The sequence below is a fragment of the Histoplasma capsulatum genome, genomic scaffold, assembly GCF_000149585.1.
Source record: "Histoplasma capsulatum NAm1 scaffold_9 genomic scaffold, whole genome shotgun sequence".
In the NCBI taxonomy this organism is placed as follows: domain Eukaryota; kingdom Fungi; phylum Ascomycota; class Eurotiomycetes; order Onygenales; family Ajellomycetaceae; genus Histoplasma; species Histoplasma mississippiense.
In genome coordinates this window covers 533585-553789 of record NW_001813974.1, presented here as the reverse complement: position 1 = coordinate 553789, position 20205 = coordinate 533585, and the positions used below count along the sequence as shown (strand labels likewise).

Below are 20205 nucleotides of genomic sequence, written 5' to 3'. Positions count from 1 at the left end.
GATAGATCCTAAATTATTTAACGCGCGGATAACCTAAATGCCGCCAGCGGCGTCAATCCTCTAGGGGGCTAGTTTGTCAGTTAGGCTTCTATGCAAGTCATCGTCACGCAACCTCGGCTGAACCTGCCTTTTCTTTCCTGCGTAACTTTGTCCTATCTCTTAATTACCCTTCCCAACAACCCAACAACCCAACAACAAACAATTAACAGCTCAGGGCCCCGGTGGTATCACTCATAACCTCCTAAATAAATAATATCCCGCTGGACGCTTTTCATCTCTCACCATCCCCCTATTCCGATACAATCCCCTGCGATTTCATCAATGACAACAACAACAACGCAGCAATAGCGCCAGTCCCCGCCATGGAGGATTCAACCAGGTTGTCATGGTACGTCGAGATGGCAGCTCCCTTCCCATTCAGCCATAAAAAATTTGCACGCTTAACATTCCTCTCATCTCCACAGGCTTATCCGCCCATACACCACCACCCAGGCACTGCCACCTCCATCACCACGCCCACTTCCTCCGAAGCTGAAATTCGTCCCTGCATCGCAGAGCTCCTGCGCACGGGCTATCACCCCTCAGAACTAATCCTGCGCGTCGAACGTGTCATTGAAGTCTTGTTTACTCCAAGCCCTGGCCATGCCACTGGCACCACCACCACAACTACCGCCGCCGTTGCCGTTGCCGTTGCCGCATCCGCATCCGCATCCGCAAGACCGAATCGCAGGTCATACCGCGTATTCCTCAGCGATGGGGAGTTCGTTATCCAGGCGCTGTTGGCCAAGGCTCTTCATCGCTTTGCGTTGGCAGGAGAGGTAGCTGTGGGTTCTGTGATGAGGTTGGAGCGGTTTGAGCTTAGGAAGGGGGAGCGAATTGGTGGTAGCGATGGTGCCGACGGCGCGGGACAGGTGATGTTTCTCGCTGTTGAGGGTTTTCGATGTCTGACTAAGAAGGGTGTTGGGGAGAGGGGAACAAGGGTGCTGGAGAGGGGTGATGTCGAGGTGCGGGTGGGTGAGCAGAAGAGGAAAAAGGGTGATCAGGGTAATGAGGACGGTGGTGGTGGTGGTGGTGGCACTGGGCGTGGAGCGAAAGCGCCTAGGATTAGTGATGCGGACGGTGCAGCGGATATTAGTGGTGATTGGGAAGATGGCTTCTTGGTGGAGGACAGTATTTCCGATTGTTTATCTGGAAACTTGAATGGTATATTCGATTCTGGAAGTCAGATGTTCGAAGACTATGCGGATTCTGGAAATATACACAATGCTACGAAAGATGCCAAAGGGCACCCCGGAGTTCGGCCAGGATCCTCAACCTCAATGCAGGAGCAGGAGAGATCCGCCCATTTAGAGGAGCTTTCAACTGCAAACATTAGCTTCTCAAATTCGCCGCTACAACCAGAGCCACCCGAAACCATCAAACAAGAACCTTCCTCCTCCTCGCACACGGCCACTCAAAATCTCAATACACAAAATAAAAACAACACATCCACACAGTTAGGAACAGCGACGCACAGCCAGTTCAAACTCCCCGGCATCCTAGAGCCGGTATCTCGTCCCCTAAACCTCCACACACTCTCCCAACTCCTCCACCCAGCCAAGCCGCTACCAAAACGCAACTACCTCTGCGATGTACTTGCGGTGATATCCTGGATATCGCCAGACATCGTCAAGCGCCCACAGATGCCGCCGAAGCGCGATTTGCGCATCATGGATCCGACGATAACCAGCCACAAGAACAATCTCAACCACGCGCTGCAGCAGCGATTGGGTGTATCTGTTAGCGTATTTGTTGATGCGGCGGCTTTTAGCCCGCCGGTGGGGACAGTGGGCCTTTTCCGCTGTCTAAAGACGCACGAGTGGGAAGGGGTGAGCTTGAATGCGTATGAGAAGGATTGTAAGGGGCGAGAATGGTTTGTGTGTGAGCCGGGCAGGTTGAGGAGGATGTTGGCAGTGGTGAAGAAGGGGGAGGGCGTTTTTGATGTTGAGGAGATGGAGGAGTGGTGGAGGACCCGGTGTCAGGAGGAGAAGAAGAAAGAAGAGGAGGAGGAAGAGCCGGGGAGGGGAAATGGGCGAGATGGGCGAGATTGGTGAGATTGGTGCTGTTGAGAGGGCGGATTGATGATCACGAGGTAATGCAAGCTTTCATGATAATGAACTGATATGATACGATGTGAGGATGTGTTTATGGCTTATTACTAGGATGGAGTCTCAAGGTACATACTAGTTTGGGCTGAAGCTAGGATTGGGTTACCTGCACGCAGGTTAAAGCACTGCTGGAAATGGCTATAACTGCTATATGCATAGATATATATAGTACATAGCACGGTTGTATGAGCCACTATTAGTTTCACATCATTCACAGCCTTCTTCCTTCTCTATTCTCATGCAAATTCACCTCACTATTGCCAGATCTGCCACGCTGAATTCGCCTTCTCTAGTATGATCGGACCTCCATCCACGTTGCGGAGGTTGAGAATTGCCTTTTGGAGTTTAGTCGCCCATCACATGACCTGCTCTGATGTCAACGAGACGGGCCCCAAATCATTTATTTATCCATCGTCATATTCACGCCAGAGATGGAATCGTTGGTGTCCAGTTTCTGCTGTCGATTCAAAGCTGTCCTCCGTAATATATCACTGTGAGGACTATTAGCATAATAGTGTTCTCGTGGCGCTACATTGCCCCAACCAAATCAAGGATCACCTCCACTCGCAGCTCGCTTCAACACATACGTTAACTCTTGAGTCCTGAACGAACCACTCATTTCCCAATGGGATTTACCAACTACTGTCCTCTTTGAATTTGCCTGCTCCCTTGCTTAAGGAGGTATTCTCAACATCTCCTCTTCAACGACGCAGAACTCGAAACAATGAGCTCAACACCACCCAATCGGCCTCCAGTGACACGACCCCCTCCTGGCCCAAGCGGTCCGCCTATGAAAATCCGCCGACTCAAGGTTGACCCGTTGGTTCGACCCAAGAAGAAGCGAATTCCGTTATCGCCAGGACCAGGACCAGGACATCCCGGAGCAGGTCCAGTTGCGAACGGGAGAGTAGGATCTCCACGACCGCGACCTCTGCAAACAGCGCCCAGATCGCAACCTTCAGCTACACAACCCAAATCTGCTATTCCCAGCGCAGACGACCTTACTGTAAACGGATTCAGCGGACCGTTACTTTCTAAGACCTACGTCGATTATCCATTGGTAACCACCAAGCGCGCCTGGCGAGAGGGATTAAAACACCATGTTGCGAAGTTTGCCTCAAAGAAGAATATAGACCCGAGAGATGAGTCGCAGTTTACGCGACCAGTTCGGTTGCAGCGGCGCGATCCTCGAGCTTCGAATATTGGACCGGCGTCTGAAAAAGATGATCAGCCTTCACGGAGACACGGTGAACTCAACGAGGCTGAGCGGGAGGAGTTGGAGGCGAAGAAAGCCGCTAGAGAGAAGCAACGGGCAGACAACCTGGCGCAGATTGCCCCGTCGGCTGCGGTTACACAGAAAAAGACGAACGCGCTGAAGCAACGGACCCAGCAGGTGTTCAAGTCTGAGATGAATCCGGAGGAAATTGTGAAAGCCAGGATTAAGTACGAGGAGGCACTGCCTTGGCATCTGGACGATTTCGATAATAAAGGTACTTGGGTTGGGAATTATGAAGCGGCGATGTCCGAAACGTATGCGATGTTCGTGCTTCAAAATGATGGAAAGATGCGCATGGTACCCCTCGACAAGTGGTACAAGTTCACAACCAAAACCCCTTTCAAGACCCTAAGTATTGAAGAAGCGGAGAAGTTCATGGCGAAGAAGATTAAGGATCCCCGATGGTTCATGGAGAAGGAACAGGATAGAGCCCAGAAGAAAGCTCTGGAGGAGTATGCGAAACAGAGTAGACTCTTCACCGGCAGGAAAGAAGGGCATACAAGAGTTAGCGAGGGGTTTGAAAGAGATGACTTGGATTTCGAGGAAGACAGATTCGCTGACGATGAAGAACATGTCGGCATCTTTGACGAGGATGAAGATGCCAAGACGGCTGAGAAGAGAATAAAAGAGGATCAGCTCAAGGCGAACATCTTTGATCTGAAAGATGAACGCATGTACGATGAAGAGGAAAATCAGGAGAAGAAAGAAAAGGAGGCCCTTAGAAATTTTGGAAAACATGTTCGGAAAGCTCTGCAGCGGAGGGAGAAGAATTTCGATTATAGCAGTGGCTCAGATGCCAATCCATATTCTGACGAGGTATGTCCATTCATCTTCTCGACTGCGCATTTTGTTTGTGGGAAGCCAGCTAATTAATACCCTTCGCTACATAGAGCTCGGATGATTCCGAAACAGAGCAACTAAAGGAAGAAAAGCCCGAAGAGGAACGCGGAAAGAAAGAAAAGGGCAAAGAATCTGACAAGAACTCCGGTATATCAACAAAAGGGACGAATACTCCTTCAGGTCGTCTAAAACATACGGACCCGCTCGGCAAGAAGGCCGCATCCCGCGCTGCCCGAAAACGACCCGGCTCCCCAAATCTCTCCGAAGCCAGTGGCACAGATACCGGTCGTAAAAAGCCCAAGAATAAGCACGCCGATGTCCAGGTCGAGTCGCGTACTATGTCCCCAGGTCCCTCCGGCCAGCGCAAGCCAAACGTAGCAGCAGACCAGGCCAGCAAGAAACGTGGCCGAAACGGGGCCCCTGGATCTGGCAGCGATGGTGAACGAGGCGCAGGCTCTGGGGCCGAGATGAGCGATTCTGCTGCGGCAGGAAGCAAGAAACTCAAGCTGAACCCGCCAGGTGTGTTGTCGAAGATGGGGACACCGCGGGGTTCGCGTCCAGGGAGTCCAAGAGTTAATTCGCCAGGTATATCATATTCTCAATCTTCGCCCCCCTCCCCCCTTTCTTTCGACGACCGTTGTCCCTTTTTCTTGTTCAATGCCTTATGTATATTTTACATCTCGAAACCTATTCGTACTATACTAACAAAGTAAACGATCTCCCAGTCCCTCCAACGCGCACCTCCTCCCCCGGTTTAACTACACCTGTATCCACAAACCTCGCCTTCCCCACGGCGTTAGAAATCCACTCCGCCATCCCGGCCACCGGTATTGCCAGCGCCGAGCTGCTGAAGATTTTCCGCCCTCGCATTGGGGATTCGAAGGAGAATCATCGCAAGTTTATTGCGATTGTGAGAGATGTGAGCATTTATGGGAAAGAGGATAAGTTGTTGAGACCTGGCGTTTTGAAGGAGGGAACGGGGTGATTCTTGGTTTTTATGTGATTTTCGATTTGTCGAACACCGTGACGGCATGTATGTATGGATGTATGTATTGGTTTGCGGGATCGTGGCAGCAACCAAGTAAGAGAGATAAGATAAGTAAAATAGTATAAAGCAGGAGGCGGAGAATAGGAAAATTGGGATGCGCACTGAGTTTGTGAGCTAAGTGCCGTTTTCGTGTCTTTCTTTTTTGTCAATCTGGGGATTTTTTTTAGGCTAGAATTTCCTATTATAATGAATGACTGGCTAGTTTTGATGGACTTGCGCTAGGTGGATATTGATCATTTTGATAACTGACATACCCTTTCCTCGTCATTCCTGATAGATACTCTTTTCCTTCCAGGGCTTATGGATTCTTTCAGTTCTTTTATGGATAGACAGCTCTTGTGGCTCGACTCCCATATCTTACTTGGACACGGTTGGGAAACTTACGATGCCGAACATCAGCTTTCCTGAAATATTATTTTTATCTCCGTATTAAAATGGGGTTTAGTTATGGGTGGTATCTACGTACATCTATCTATCCACAATCATGAAGGATCATGATAAATAAAAACGCATCGTGTAAGTGAGAACAGTCAAACTCAAAAAAAAAAACCATCAAATAAACATCGGGAAAAATTTATTAAGTAGGATTAAAAGGAAACAAATAGAACCAGAACATCGGCGCACAACATTAAAACTCGAAAATGAAAACATCATCCATAAACGTAAAGATATCTAAAACATAAAGAGAGCATAAAGCGACAACGCCTGCACATTTTCTACTTCAACTTCCTCCTTGCCTATATACTATCTATTCGTTCTCACTCGTAAAAAGTTTCTAAACTGTTTATTTCTCCCCGTCTTCATACTTCCCCCAGTTTGCAAGCACAGCCCCAATCCTCGGCGAATTTGTCAACTTATACACATCCTCAAAATACTCCTTAGTCAACTCGAACGGCTTCGCAGTGACGTTCGGAATATACTTTCCAATCAATTTGCTCGGGTCGATGGTGGTTTTGTTAATCTTTTTGAGCAGGAAGGATCGGAACGGCTTCACGCCGGAGCGTAGGAAAGTGCTGTGGAATGGGACGTCGATGCCTTTGAGTGGGATGGTAGCGAAGCCGCGTTCAAGGGTTATGGGTTGCGGTTTGGAGTTGGTGAGTTGGGAGCAGGAGGTGATGATTTCGACGAGGTGGGCGCGCAGATCGTCGATGGACATTGTGGACATTAGGGTTGTTATGTCTATTTTTTGGGCTTTAAGGACATTGAGGACGTTGGTGAGGGTGTCCAGGGCCCGGAGCTAAAGATTTGTTAGATGACCTTGGAACTAGAAAGGTAAAGAGTCTACGACCAACTGATGGTCAAAGCAAACAGAGGAACTTACATCTCCCGCACAAACATACTGCAAATTCGCAATGTTGTAGTTGACAATCTCCAACAACCACCCTGTTTGCTCTGCAATATTCTCCACAACGTACTGCAACGCCTGCTCATTAAACGTCTTCGAGATCCGACTCGGGTTCACCGCGCACATAGAGTAATTAGACCGGCCCAGCTCGTCCCTCTCAACGGCCACTTGCATCGTCAGACCACGGTAGAATACCACAGACACGAGTGATTCGATCGGCATCACGTCAGCCAGTGCTGCAAGTGCGGAGTACTCGCCCAACGAGTGTCCAGCGAAACTGCTGTCGCGCTGCACGAGGCCTTTGGATCGCATGTCCTCGAAGCTGGCTTTTTCCATCAATGTCAGGGCTGGCTGGGTGAATTGTGTGGCCGAGAGAAGACCCGTGGGCGACCGGTAGGTGTACGAGATGCTGTTTTCATCGATATCTTTAAAGATCTTCTCGGACTTAATGGTTCCGTCGGCATTGACAGTCTCGAATGTCATGGCCATATAATTCTGACGGATGATTTTGCCGCGAGGTCCACCGAAGTGAATAGTCAGTTCCTGCGGGTTGTTCTTGACAATGTTGATGATCGACAGGCCGTAATTCTCGATGAAGTGCTTATCAGCACGATCCCAGACTTCCTTGGCGACGGCGCTGGAATTATAAAGGTCCATACCCATTCCTTGTTCTTGCGAACCCTGGCCTGTAAACACATATGCGGATACCGGCTGTTCCACTTCAGCTTCGCCGAGCAGCACTTTTTCTTCCGTCGCCTGGTTGCTTGCTTCGACCTTGATGATTTTCCGGCCAGCTACCATGCCGATGTGCTGGAGGACGACCACAAGGTCATCGTTTGGCAACACCATCCCAACCAGCGAAGCGTGGAAACTGCGAACACGCCCGATATTGTTCTCTGCAGCCCACGTCTCGACGAGACTCCGCACCGCGGCACTGGTATACATGCCATGTGTGATTGTGCCGGGCAGATTGGCGTAGCTGGAGAACACGCGGGAGACATGGATAGGGTTGTAATCGCCCGAGACGCGCGCATAGGTTTCATTTGACGCGGGCGCGCGGAGGGTAAGCGGCGTTTTTCCGCTGAGTGGGATCGGGTTCTCGAAGTTGACGGGTTGCTCGATAGCTGAGCCGTGGCGTTGGAGGTAATCGATGACTGGGTTCCCATGAGAGGTACCGGCCTCGTACTCTACGGAGGCAACTTGGATGACTTCCTTGGTGGGCAGTTCGAGGAGCACTTGGCCGATTGTTTGCACGCTGCTAAAGATAGTTTGGTTTTTAAACCGGACAAGACTTTGTAGACGAAACGTGAGCGTCTGGCCGAGGAGATCCACATCAGGTTCATCGAGGCGGAACCATTCCTTCGATTGTAGCACAGCGACATCCTTGGATGAAGCTAGATGGATCTGCATGGGGACCTCCTCCTTGCGCTGGAAGGTAGTCTCATAATCATTATAGGACCCACGATACAAAAACTGACTTGTAACCTCCATAATCGGCTTGCCCTCCCTCCTAATTGTCCCACAGACTTCAACCATCTTCCCGGAATCTTGGTTAATCACCGCATTAACTTGTGCCGTAGTTTCAAGTACATCGCCAACTTTCAGCGGCTCAGAGCCAGGAATCATCCTGAAACCATTGGACAGATGTACCAGCTTCAATAGATCGCCATCAATGACGCGGGGGAATATGGGCTTCGTGATGGCCTTCCATCCAACGACGATGGCGAAATCCATGGGTGCAAACACCTCTTTTCCAGGTCGATCAACGAACGCCTCACCAGTATTTCCGACAGCGTGCACGAAATCAGCAATCGCTTGGCTCGTAACAGTGGCCTTGCCGCCATCAAAGATTGCGGTTGCAGGAGTATCGAATGGGACGTTCCGCTCGCCAAACCAAATACGATAATAAAACTCCTTGATCCGGTCATTTCGATCATCCATGACTTCGCGAATGGGCGCGTATCCTGTTTCCGGATGATATGTGAAACGGAAGCAGAGCGGCACGACGCCACCTTCAGCAGTTCGTCCCTCAAACAAGGTCAGGGAGATTTCCCGCTCGCCGTTTGTTCGCACTTCGACTGTCTTGACGAGTTTTCCGGCGGGGGACGGCTCGCGGACACTGATAATGGTTTTGCGCGAGTCGTTGGGGTATTGGATCTCAACAAACATGCCTGGAGTTGGTGCAAGAATCCGCTTCATCGGGTTCGTCTGGAACTTCTGGCCCTGGATGAAAACCTCAGTAGTGAACATAGCATAACGCCATGAGTAGGTCCTGCCCGCAAGCAGATGCAACCAGCGGTCGAGATCGGGGAGGTTGGCGGATGTAGAAGGTGAGAGGCGATAAGAGACTTTGGTAGCATCCTCGGAGACGGTTAGGCCGTCGATATCGCTCTCCCCGTCGGTTTCTAGCAGCAGCTGTCCGCCGAAGTACTCGATGACAGGGACGTTGGATTCATTGCCGCCGTAGACGTCATTCACAAGACCTTTGATATGGTCATTGTGAATGCCATCGAGGATATCTTTGACGGGCTCGTCGATTGTGTTGGAGTACTTAGCAGCCATAGGACCTTGGAGAATACACACGCGGCCCACATCTTGGCCCACAACGGCTTCGAGGTCCTCGGACTGCCAGAGGGAGTCCTTCTTGAACCAGAATTCAAAATTTTCATCTAGTGATGGGACAAACGGCACAGGCTTCTGACCACGGCGCTGGCAGAGAAGAAGGAAGTGCTGAACATCTTGTGCAGAGATCAACTGTGACGTCGCTTCTGGGTATGCGTTTAGAATATTGTCGACAGCCGGGTAAGGGGTATCGAGCTGCGTATAATTTTGTAGCAGTGATGGTTGTCCCTCGACGGAAGTAAACCGCTCCTCAATACGTCGGATGAAATCGCCCGTGAGTCGTTTCAAAGAGTCATCAATCCATCTCGATTCATGCTTCACATACATGAGGTCTACCATGCGATGCACGACCTCGGTATATGTCATATCTTCCAAATCCACAGTGTCGCCCTGCGAGTTGCGCCCAAACCAGACCTTCTGGAAATCAGCATTCAACTTCTTAATGATATAATCGCGTTGCTTTTTTAACTCTGGCAGACGTTTAGCCTTATCCAGTGAGAAGATCTTCTGGTCCATCTCGTGCCAGAAACGGACACCACGCGTGGCCAGCTTATGAATTGGCTCGCCCATCTCGGAACGAACGGTGATGACACCACCAGCAGGGCCGCTATATGTATCTTCCCAGCGACTATCGTCAACACCCTCAGCTTCAACAATGGCCTGTTTAGCGGCCTTGGAAGTATGTGCTTCCTTGGCGGTCATCATGCGACTACCAAAGAGGCATCCATCGAACGGCATTGGGGGGTATCCGAATTCCCTCGACCAGGATCCGGTCAAGTAAGGGTAGGTATCTTGAGACCCGCCGAATCCGCTACCAGCGACCAGCACGATATTGTCACATCTCCTAATGCGGCTGTACATTTGCAGAATTGGCTGATGGAAATCCTCGAACGAATGATGGCCGCCACCACGACCACCAGTCCACTGCATGATCACAGGGAAAGTGGGGTTTGCTTTAGCGATGTTGATCACCTGCTGGATAGCATCCATAGAGCCCGGCTTGAAACCGATATGCTTGATGCCGAGAGTTTGGATGTATTCGTTGGCGACTTCGATAGACGGCACACCTGCACCAATCGTCAGACCTTCAATTGGAACGCCGTCAGCACGCAGTTTGCCAATTAACGGGATTTGCCATCCCATAGCGCGCGGGTTAACATAAATCAAGTTAACAGTAATACCGCGGCCAGGGGGGATGTTCTTCTCGATCTTGTTAAGAGCTTCCGTCATCGTTTTAGCATTGTAGTATCCACCACCAGCGAGTTCGATTTGGTACCCTGCATTCATAGTCGCAGCGACGAAGTCCCAGGGGACCGTTGTAGGAGTCATACCGGCAACCATGACGGGAGGGACTCCAAGCAGCCTACTCATTTTCGTGTCGACAAATGTCTGGCCAACGGAGGTTTTAACTAGCCGCGGGCCGTGCTCCTTAACCCAATCCACAGCATATTTGACAGCATGTTCCTCATCCCGGTCAAACAACTCCGGTTTGTAGCCAACTTCCGCGTTAGTGCCATCCATTGCTCCAGAAAGGATAACCCGAACACCAGTACCATCTTTGTTGCGATTAGTCAAGACGCCCAACCCTGAAATTCCTCCAGGGCCGAAGTCTAGGACATGAGTTGCCTTGGGAAAGACAGTGGCCTTCTCCCAGTTGACGGGGTCTCTCGTGATCATGCGAATCAAAGCCGGGACGATATCTTCGTCTCTGTCGCGCAAGTCTTCACCGGTATTGGTATCGTACACGGGGATACGCAGGGACTTGGATGGAATGGCCAGATCCTCTAGGTCCTCTGTGATTTGTTCGAAAGCAGAGGCGAGGTATTGGCTGTGGAACGGTGCGGTGATTGGGAGGAAGCGATTGACAAATCGAACCTTTCGCTGCGTATAAGGTACACGAGTCTGATCTAATCCCGTGGGGGCCTTAACCTTGCGCAATCGAAGATTGAGACCGTAAAGAGATATAGGAGGCCCCGTTACTACAAAGTTGCGAGCACTGTTTACCAGCGAGATGGCAATATGTCGATCTTGAGGCAAATGCTGGTTGGTGGCATCGATGTGCTCTTGGACAGCGGAACGGGCAAGATCTCGAATTGACAGCATTGGTGTTGGCACCCCTTCGCCGTTCTCAACTGAATCTTGAAGGATAGAAGGGGCAAGGGAGGTTCGCGGGTATGCTTGCTGGCTTCGCATTCCGATCCAGAAGAGGATCGTCAAAGCGCTTTTGGAGGCTTTGTAAAATGTGTCCCACGTGGTAGCCGTAGCGATCAGAGCTGCAGTGACAATGCCCTGGGAATGGCCCGTGGTGCCGCTGAATCTCTCCAGGACTTCGCCAGGCTGTTTTCCCATAACCTTACACGTAGTCACATAATGTGCTAGCTGGACCAGACCGATCAGGGGAAGACTAACGGGCGCAGACACCAAGTAATCCGTGTCTGGCTGAGAGTCGCGGTCCTCAAGCCATCGTACAATATCCATCCCTTTGGAGTAGAGCTTGATGGCATCCGGGTCGCGGGAGAGAGACTGCAGAAGCTCTGCAGAAGACGCAATGAAATCCTCCACAAAGGAAGGATATGTGGTGTAGATTTCCCGGAGCTCATCAAAATATTCCTCGATGTTTCCCTGGCCACCATAGACGCTGTACAGTTGTGCATTACCATCGGCAGCAGCACGCAGCAAGGCAGAATCGTGTGGTTTGGTGGGCCGATTTGCTGCCGCACGACCCGCATAATATGACTGTACGACGAGAAGTTTCTTTGCAGTGATTCCTGGAAGCGTAGAGGCGATGGCATGTACATCGTTGCCCCGCATAAACGCGCGCTCGAATTCGTTTAGGACAAGCTTCAATACCTCGACATAAGAGCCCTGTGCGTCATCCTCGCCTTCTTCTACTTGGCTAGCAACGTAGCCCAAATACCTAGCAACGAGCTCCTGCACAGATGAAGGCTCGTCATCCTGAGCCAGTTCATCGGTGGGGGCAGGTAAAGAAGCTGAAAACGAATCCCTGAGTTGTTGTGCATGGAAATGTAGGGAGGTCGGGACTAGAAATGAGAACTCGAGGGAGCCGTGGGACAGGATGAGAGGGCGGAGAGATTGTGAGGATCGCGGGGTATTAATGCCAGTCTGGGGGCCTGTAGACGTGCCGTACATGATGCTGGTAGAGAGGCAAACTGAGGAGGCCTGTTAGTCAATTGAGAGGGTTGTAGGAGATTGGAAAATCAGGTAACTTGCCTGTGAGTTTTATGAACAGCTAATCTCGGTTTCAAGCAGGCAGGTTGAGGTGGCGATAGTCCCCAAGTTTCACAGCGGGAGGGCGTTGAAGAAACGACGCAAGGATGTTGGGAGGAAGGGAGACCACAGCAGCGGCATTCAGCTCATGAGTAGCCGTCAAGAGGAATGAGAGAAGGAGTAGCTGTGCAATAATGTTGAACACTCCACCGTTTGTCCGTGCCAGGGCAGCAACAGTAGTGGAAGAGAACAAGGAGCGGAGTACCCAGTTCTGAGGGGGAAAAAGCACAGAGACTAAGAAATTGAAGAACTGGAGACTTTGAAGATGTTGAAGCAAGATACTTGCTGGTTTTCTGCCCCATTGGGAAAATTTGATGCCCGGTAATTAATACCAAGAATTACAGCTGAATAATAAGTCGTTGAACGCATATAGCACACATTAGGCTTAGCGGGTAACTTTGGACCCCAAAAAAGCAAAATGGTTGGGCTTAGTCATGCAGTAGTCTGGCCCAGATTGCCGGGTTGACAATACGATACACTAGTGGCCGCAGGCTCTGAGCTCCCAACAGTGTGCATCAAAATGTTGGCAAATGTGGTGTTGGGGTCCTGGCAAGCGGATATAGGAGGATGGCGTTTAATCCTGTTTTATCAGAGAGTAAAACGTGGGCGATTATATATTTATCCACCAATTTCAATTCTGTTGTTTAGCCATCTTTTGTCTCTTAACTCCTCCCTGATCGGTCGGCTTCAAGTAAGCTCCATCGTATCGGATGCGCACACCGTATTTGCCATACCGGAACAATACGCAGCTGCCGTGCCCTGGCCCGCTACAGACAAGCATTGGCTAGTGTCCCAACCAGGCACCGTACGGCGTATTGTAATTCGGATACCGTACCAATAATCTCAACTCCCCAACAACAAACTCCGAACTTCTCTCGGTGTCACTATTTTCGGTTTTTTTTTCTTGTTCTTCACTCCACCCTCCCCTCTCCCACTTTCCACCCACTGACGTTGACTGCTTGGAGGGATTTTTCTCCAGGCTCACTCATTGTTGGTTGAAGGACGTCTGTGGTCCGCATTACTCCATCATCCTTCTCTGCTCCTCCCTCGGCATGCGATTGGAGTTTCTCTTTTGCCGCTTTAATTTTTTTTAATTCAAGCTGGGGCATACCAAGCTTATATCAAGCATCCTTCAGTCTCCCAAATTCTCACAGTACATAATATATCCAGTCCTCCCTTTATCTCCTCTCCATATCGTCTTCCACTTCCTCTCATTCCCATCAACATGCGCCCCGAAGTCGAGCAGGAGCTCGCCCATACCCTCCTTGTCGAGCTCCTCGCATACCAATTCGCCTCCCCCGTCAGATGGATCGAAACCCAAGATGTCATCCTCCAGGAGAAGCGTACGGAGCGCATCGTCGAAATAGGCCCCGCTGACACCTTGGGTGGAATGGCCAGGCGTACGATTGCGTCCAAATACGAAGCTTACGATGCAGCTACCTCCGTCCAACGCCAGATTCTGTGTTATAATAAGGATGCAAAGGAGATTTATTACGATGTTGATCCCGTAGAAGATGAGCCGGAGTCCGTCCCTGCTACTGCTGGTGCTGCGGCTTTCACCACTCCTGCAGCATCCGGCTCTGCTCCTACTCCAGCGGCTGTTCCAGCCCCATATCCAGCTTCAGCTCCATCCCCATCGACTGGACCAGCTGCTGCTGTTGCGGATACACCAGTTACAGCTCTGGATATAGTTAGAGTGCTTGTGGCGCAGAAATTGAAAAAGCCCCTGGCAGATATTCCCCTGACAAAGGCTATTAAGGATCTAGTTGGAGGTGAGCAATTCTCATTTGTTTTCTTTGTCAATTATCCACCCTGGGGTTCCAGTGGAAACGCTGAATTAATGTTATATTTCTTGTAGGCAAATCAACTCTTCAAAATGAAATTTTAGGCGATCTCGGAAAAGAATTCGGCTCAACCCCAGAGAAACCAGAAGATACGCCACTAGATGAGCTTGGTGCTGCTATCCAGCCTACTTTTAATGGCCAACTTGGCAAACAATCCTCATCACTCGTTGCAAGACTTGTTTCGTCCAAAATGCCCGGTGGTTTCAATATTACCGCTGTCCGAAAGTATCTTGAAACAAGATGGGGACTGCAAGCAGGTCGACAAGACAGCCTTCTTCTTCTGGCTCTAACTATGGAGCCTGCATCGCGACTGGGCTCGGAAACGGACGCCAAAGCATACTTGGACGATGTTGCCAATAAATATGCCGCCCATGCGGGTATCAACCTTTCTACCACTCCCGCTGGTGGAGATGGAGGCAATGGAGGTGGTGGCATGATGATGGACCCAGCCGCTCTAGACGCCCTCACTAAGGATCAACGTGCATTCTTTAAGCAACAACTCGAGCTTACGGCCCGGTATCTTAAAAAAGATCTTCGCGCAGGCGATAAGGCTTTCCTGGCCTCCCAGGAAACTCAGGCTGCTCTCCAGGCGCAACTGGATCTGTGGCATGCTGAGCACGGTGACACATACGCTTCTGGCATAGCGCCGTCATTCGATCCTCTCAAGGCCCGCATCTACGATTCATCTTGGAACTGGGCGAGACAAGATGCGCTCAACATGTATTACGATATCATCTTCGGCCGGCTAAAGGCCGTGGATCGTGAAATTGTCAGTCAATGTATCCGTCTTATGAATCGGTCGAATCCTCTTTTGTTAGAATTTATGCAATACCACATTGACAACTGCCCAACCGAACGCGGCGAAACATATAAACTCGCAAAGGAACTTGGCCAGCAACTCCTTGAAAATTGCAAGGAGGTTCTCAATGAGAAGCCTGTTTACAAAGACGTTGCCGTACCAACAGGACCTCAGACTATCATTGACTCCCGGGGAAACATCAAGTACTCGGAAATTCCTCGAGGTAGCGCCCGGAAACTCGAGCATTACGTCAAGGCAATGGCGGAGGGTGGGCCCATTTCCGAGTACAGTAACCGCGCCAAAGTCCAGAATGACTTGAAGAGTGTCTATAAACTCATTCGCAAGCAACACAAACTCTCCAAGTCGTCTCAGCTGCAATTCAATGCTCTATACCGCGAGGTTCTACGTGCGTTGTCCATGAACGAGAACCAAATCATGCCTCAAGAAAACGGCTATGCGAAGAAGGGCAGTCGCAATAGCTCGAGATCTCGCATGAACGGTACGGTCGCCAACGGGAATGGGAACGCAAACGGACACGGAAATGGACGCACGGGCAAAGTGGAGACCATCCCATTCCTCCACCTCAAAAAGAAACACGCCAATGGATGGGAATATAGCAAGAAACTCACCGGCATCTATCTCGACGGGCTGGAATCTGCTGCTCGCGCTGGCGTCACGTTCCATGGTAAAAATGCTCTGATGACTGGTGCAGGGGCTGGATCAATTGGCGCGGCTGTATTGCAGGGTATGATCAGTGGTGGTGCCAAGGTCGTCGTCACCACAAGTCGATTTTCTCGAGAAGTCACTCAGTACTACCAGACTATGTACACCCGCTACGGGGCGCGGGGTTCACAACTTGTTGTCGTTCCTTTCAATCAAGGCAGTAAGCAGGATGTTGAAGCGCTTGTGAACTACATTTATGATCCCAAGAATGGACTGGGCTGGGATCTGGATTATATCGTGCCATTCGCTGCCATCTCTGAGAATGGCCGGGAAATTGACGGCATCGACTCGAAATCTGAACTCGCACACAGAGTCATGTTGACCAACATTTTCCGCCTGCTTGGTTATGTCAAGTCCCAGAAACACGAGCGCGGGTTCGAAACTCGTCCCGCTCAGGTTATCCTGCCACTGTCTCCAAACCATGGTACCTTTGGTAACGATGGCTTATACTCCGAGTCGAAACTCGGGCTTGAAACTCTCTTCAACCGCTGGTATTCTGAAAGTTGGGCAAATTACTTGACTATCTGTGGTGCCGTCATCGGCTGGACGCGTTGTACCGGTCTCATGAACGCCAACGACGTGATTGCCGAAGGTGTCGAAAAACTTGGCGTTCGCACGTTCTCGCAGCAGGAGATGGCGTTCAACCTCCTAGGTCTCATGGCGCCTGCCATCGTCAACCTGTGCCAAAACCAGCCCGTCTTCGCCGATCTTAACGGTGGCCTCCAGTTCCTGCCTGATCTCAATGTGCTGATGAAGCGGCTGCACGGCGAGGTCAAGGAGACAAGCACCGTCCGGCAGGCTGTCACTAAGGAGACGGCGCTAGAGAATAAGGTTGTCAATGGCGAGAGCAGCGAGGCATTATATAAGAAGGTCACCACAGTTCCCCGCGCGAATATCAAGTTTGAATTTCCGAAACTCCCCGACTGGAAAGAGGAGATCGAGCCGCTCAACGCTAATCTTAAGGGTATGGTGAATTTGGATAAGGTGGTTGTTGTCACGGGCTTTGCGGAGATTGGTCCCTGGGGTAACTCACGCACCCGGTGGGAGATGGAAGCGTACGGGAAATTCTCACTGGAAGGCTGCATTGAAATGGCGTGGCTGATGGGGCTGATCAAGAACCATAACGGTCCCATCAAGGGCAAGCCATATTCCGGCTGGGTTGATGCAAAAACCGGAGAGCCTGTCAGTGATAAGGATGTCAAAGCAAAGTATGAGAAACACATCCTGGAACATTCTGGTATTCGTCTTATTGAGCCGGAGCTTTTTGGCGGGTATGATCCGAAGAAGAAACAGATACTCCAGGAGATCGTGCTGCAGGAGGATCTGGATTCATTTGAGGCGTCCAAAGAAACTGCAGAGGAGTTCAAGCGCGAACATGGTGATAACGTGGAGATTTTTGAGATTCCTGATTCTGGGGAATACACTGTCCGCTTGCTCAAGGGAGCTACCCTTATGATCCCCAAGGCTCTTAAGTTCGATCGCCTGGTTGCCGGCCAAATTCCCACGGGCTGGGATCCGAAGCACTATGGGATTCCGGATGATATTATCAGCCAGGTGGATCGTGTTACTCTATTTGTCCTAGTTTGCACTGTCGAGTCCCTACTTGCGGCTGGTATCACTGATCCATATGAATTCTACAAATATGTCCATATCTCAGAGGTTGGTAACTGTATTGGCTCTGGAATTGGTGGATCCCATGCTTTACGGGGTATTTACAAGGATCGATACCTTGATAAACCGATACAAAAGGATATTCTGCAAGAATCTTTCATCAACACCATGAGTGCATGGGTAAACATGCTTCTGCTCTCATCTACAGGCCCCATCAAAACACCTGTTGGCGCGTGTGCCACAGCCGTCGAATCCATTGATATCGGTTATGAGACTATCATTGAGGGGAAAGCGCGCGTTTGTTTCGTCGGCGGCTTTGATGACTTCCAGGAAGAAGGGTCATATGAGTTTGCGAATATGCAAGCTACTAGTAACGCCGAGAAGGAATTTGCCCATGGCCGTACGCCCCAGGAGATGTCCCGGCCAACTACCACCACGCGGAGTGGATTCATGGAGTCACAAGGTTGCGGCATGCAGCTGATAATGAGCGCGCAGCTTGCATTGGATATGGGTGTGCCCATCTATGGTATTGTTGGTTTGACGACCACGGCTACGGATAAGATTGGTAGATCTGTCCCTGCGCCTGGAAAGGGTGTCTTGTCAACTGCCCGCGAGAATCCTGGAAAATTCCCCTCCCCGCTTCTCGATATCAATTACCGTCGTCGCCAGCTCGATCTCCGCAAAGCCCAGATCAAACAATGGCAAGAGTCAGAACTTCTCTATCTCAACGAAGAAGTTGAAGCAATGAAAGCCCAAGCTACCGAACCATTCAATGTCGACGAATATATGCAAGAGCGTATCGAGCACATCAAGCGTGAAGCAATCCGCCAGGAGAAAGACGCCGCCTATAGCCTGGGCAACAACTTCTGGAAGCGAGATTCGCGCATTGCTCCACTTCGCGGCGCACTGGCTACCTGGGGCTTGACCATTGACGACCTCGACGTGGCGTCCTTCCACGGCACCTCCACTGTCGCCAACGACAAAAACGAATGCGATGTTATCTGCCAACAGGTGAGGCATCTTGGCCGCCAGAAGGGCAATGCGATGATGGGTATCTTCCAGAAGTACCTTACAGGTCATCCCAAGGGTGCCGCAGGTGGCTTCATGTTCAACGGTGCGTTGCAGGTGTTGAATTCAGGCCTTGTGCCTGGCAACCGCAATGCGGATAACATCGATAAAGTCATGGAGAAGTTCGACTATATCGTATATCCGAGTCGCAGTCTGCAGACAGATGGCATCAAGGCGTTCTCAGTGACGTCGTTTGGGTTCGGGCAGAAGGGAACTCAAGCGATCGGCATCCACCCCAAGTATCTGTTTGCGACACTTGATAAGACGACGTTTGAAGGGTATAAGAGGAGGGTTCAGGCGAGACAGAAGAAGGCGTACCGGTATTTCCATAACGGGCTTATTAATAATAGTCTCTTTGTGGCCAAGGACAAATCGCCGTATGCTGATGAGATGGAAACAAAGGTCTTCTTGAATCCAGACATTCGGGTTGTTCTTAATGAGAAGACAGATACCCTGGGTTATGCTACCACTCCCGCCCATGGCAATGGCACCGCCAATGGCAAAAATGCCAGCCCCACGCACAAGTCATCCACGCCAGCACCATCCGAGGACCCTCAAACCCTCCACACGCGCCAGATGGTCGAGTCCCTCGCCAAAGCGACTGCGTCCGAAAACTCCAAAGTCGGCGTTGACGTCGAAAGCATCGCAGCCATCAATATCGAGAACGAAACATTCATCGAGCGCAATTTCACGGAGGAGGAGCAGCGGTATTGTCGCGCGGCGCCGTCCCCGCAAGCGTCGTTTGCTGGCCGGTGGAGCGCCAAAGAAGCTGTTTTTAAGAGTCTTGGGGTCGCGGGCAAGGGGGCTGGGGCGGCATTGAAGGATATCGAGATTTTGAGTGGAAGTGGAGGTGGACCGGTTGTTGTTGTAAGTTCATTTTTCTTTTCATTTTTCACTACTCACCCTGTCCGCGAAGCAGTGGGAAGAAACGGTTTACTGACATTTACCCGCGATACTATTTAGCTACACGGCGATGCTGCTGCTGCTGCGAAGCAGGTGGGTGTTAAGGAGGTTAGTGTTAGCATTAGTCATAGTGATACACAGGCTATCGCGATCGCGATGTCGAAGTTTTGAGATCCATTAATCTGTGTTCCACTTTCAGACGTATTGGGGATAAGGAGGATGCGAACTTAGACATTTTGTTGTTAACATAGAGCCAAGGGGAGGAAGCGGAAAAGTCCTCCTCTTAAGATTTCTTTACTCGGGGGATACATATGTCCTTTTGTTTACTTTTCTCATTTATTTTAATTTTTTCTGTACAGTGGGAATGACCAAGACGGGAGAAGGTAATGTCATGTTTTTTCCTACTTGGTTTCTTTTTCTTTTTCCATCCTTTTACCTTGATGACGAGTCTGATGATATATTTTAATAATATTTTTATGGACGTTTTTTTGCATGTTTAATCAAAATATCATATAAGCATTTCGTACTGTATAATAGTACTTCTCGATAGCAATAATAGCCTCTTTCACCACGTTCAACATAGCTTCACCACAAATACTATTCAGTTTATCGTCATTCCCCTGATTTTTAGTATATAGTCACGTGGTAGTTATATCAATTAAAAAACTTCCGAACCTCGCAGCTAGCAGAG

At 50.3% G+C, this 20205-nt stretch overlaps 4 protein-coding genes across 4 annotated transcripts; 3 read left to right on the top strand and 1 right to left on the bottom strand.

Annotated features, from left to right (window-relative positions):
- Positions 1-385: 385 nt before the first annotated feature.
- HCAG_07639 (predicted protein) lies at positions 386-2226 on the top strand (the record flags this gene model as incomplete). The annotated part of the gene is made up of 3 exons (XM_001537280.1): positions 386-388; positions 465-2089; positions 2202-2226. 3 exons carry the CDS (start codon positions 386-388, stop codon positions 2224-2226), a joined length of 1653 nt encoding a protein of 550 aa, XP_001537330.1.
- A 645-nt stretch (positions 2227-2871) lies between these two features.
- On the top strand, positions 2872-5248 carry HCAG_07638 (predicted protein; the record flags this gene model as incomplete). Its single annotated transcript, XM_001537279.1, has 3 exons — positions 2872-4239; positions 4314-4848; positions 4989-5248. The coding sequence occupies 3 exons, from the start codon at positions 2872-2874 to the stop codon at positions 5246-5248; spliced, it is 2163 nt and encodes a 720-aa protein (XP_001537329.1).
- Positions 5249-6095: 847 nt separating this feature from the next.
- On the bottom strand, positions 6096-12428 carry HCAG_07637 (fatty acid synthase beta subunit dehydratase; the record flags this gene model as incomplete). Its single annotated transcript, XM_001537278.1, has 2 exons — positions 6096-6548; positions 6633-12428. 2 exons carry the CDS (start codon positions 12426-12428, stop codon positions 6096-6098), a joined length of 6249 nt encoding a protein of 2082 aa, XP_001537328.1.
- A 1363-nt stretch (positions 12429-13791) lies between these two features.
- Positions 13792-19685, top strand: HCAG_07636 (hypothetical protein; the record flags this gene model as incomplete). The annotated part of the gene is made up of 4 exons (XM_001537277.1): positions 13792-14338; positions 14425-19478; positions 19575-19622; positions 19656-19685. 4 exons carry the CDS (start codon positions 13792-13794, stop codon positions 19683-19685), a joined length of 5679 nt encoding a protein of 1892 aa, XP_001537327.1.
- Positions 19686-20205: the final 520 nt, after the last annotated feature.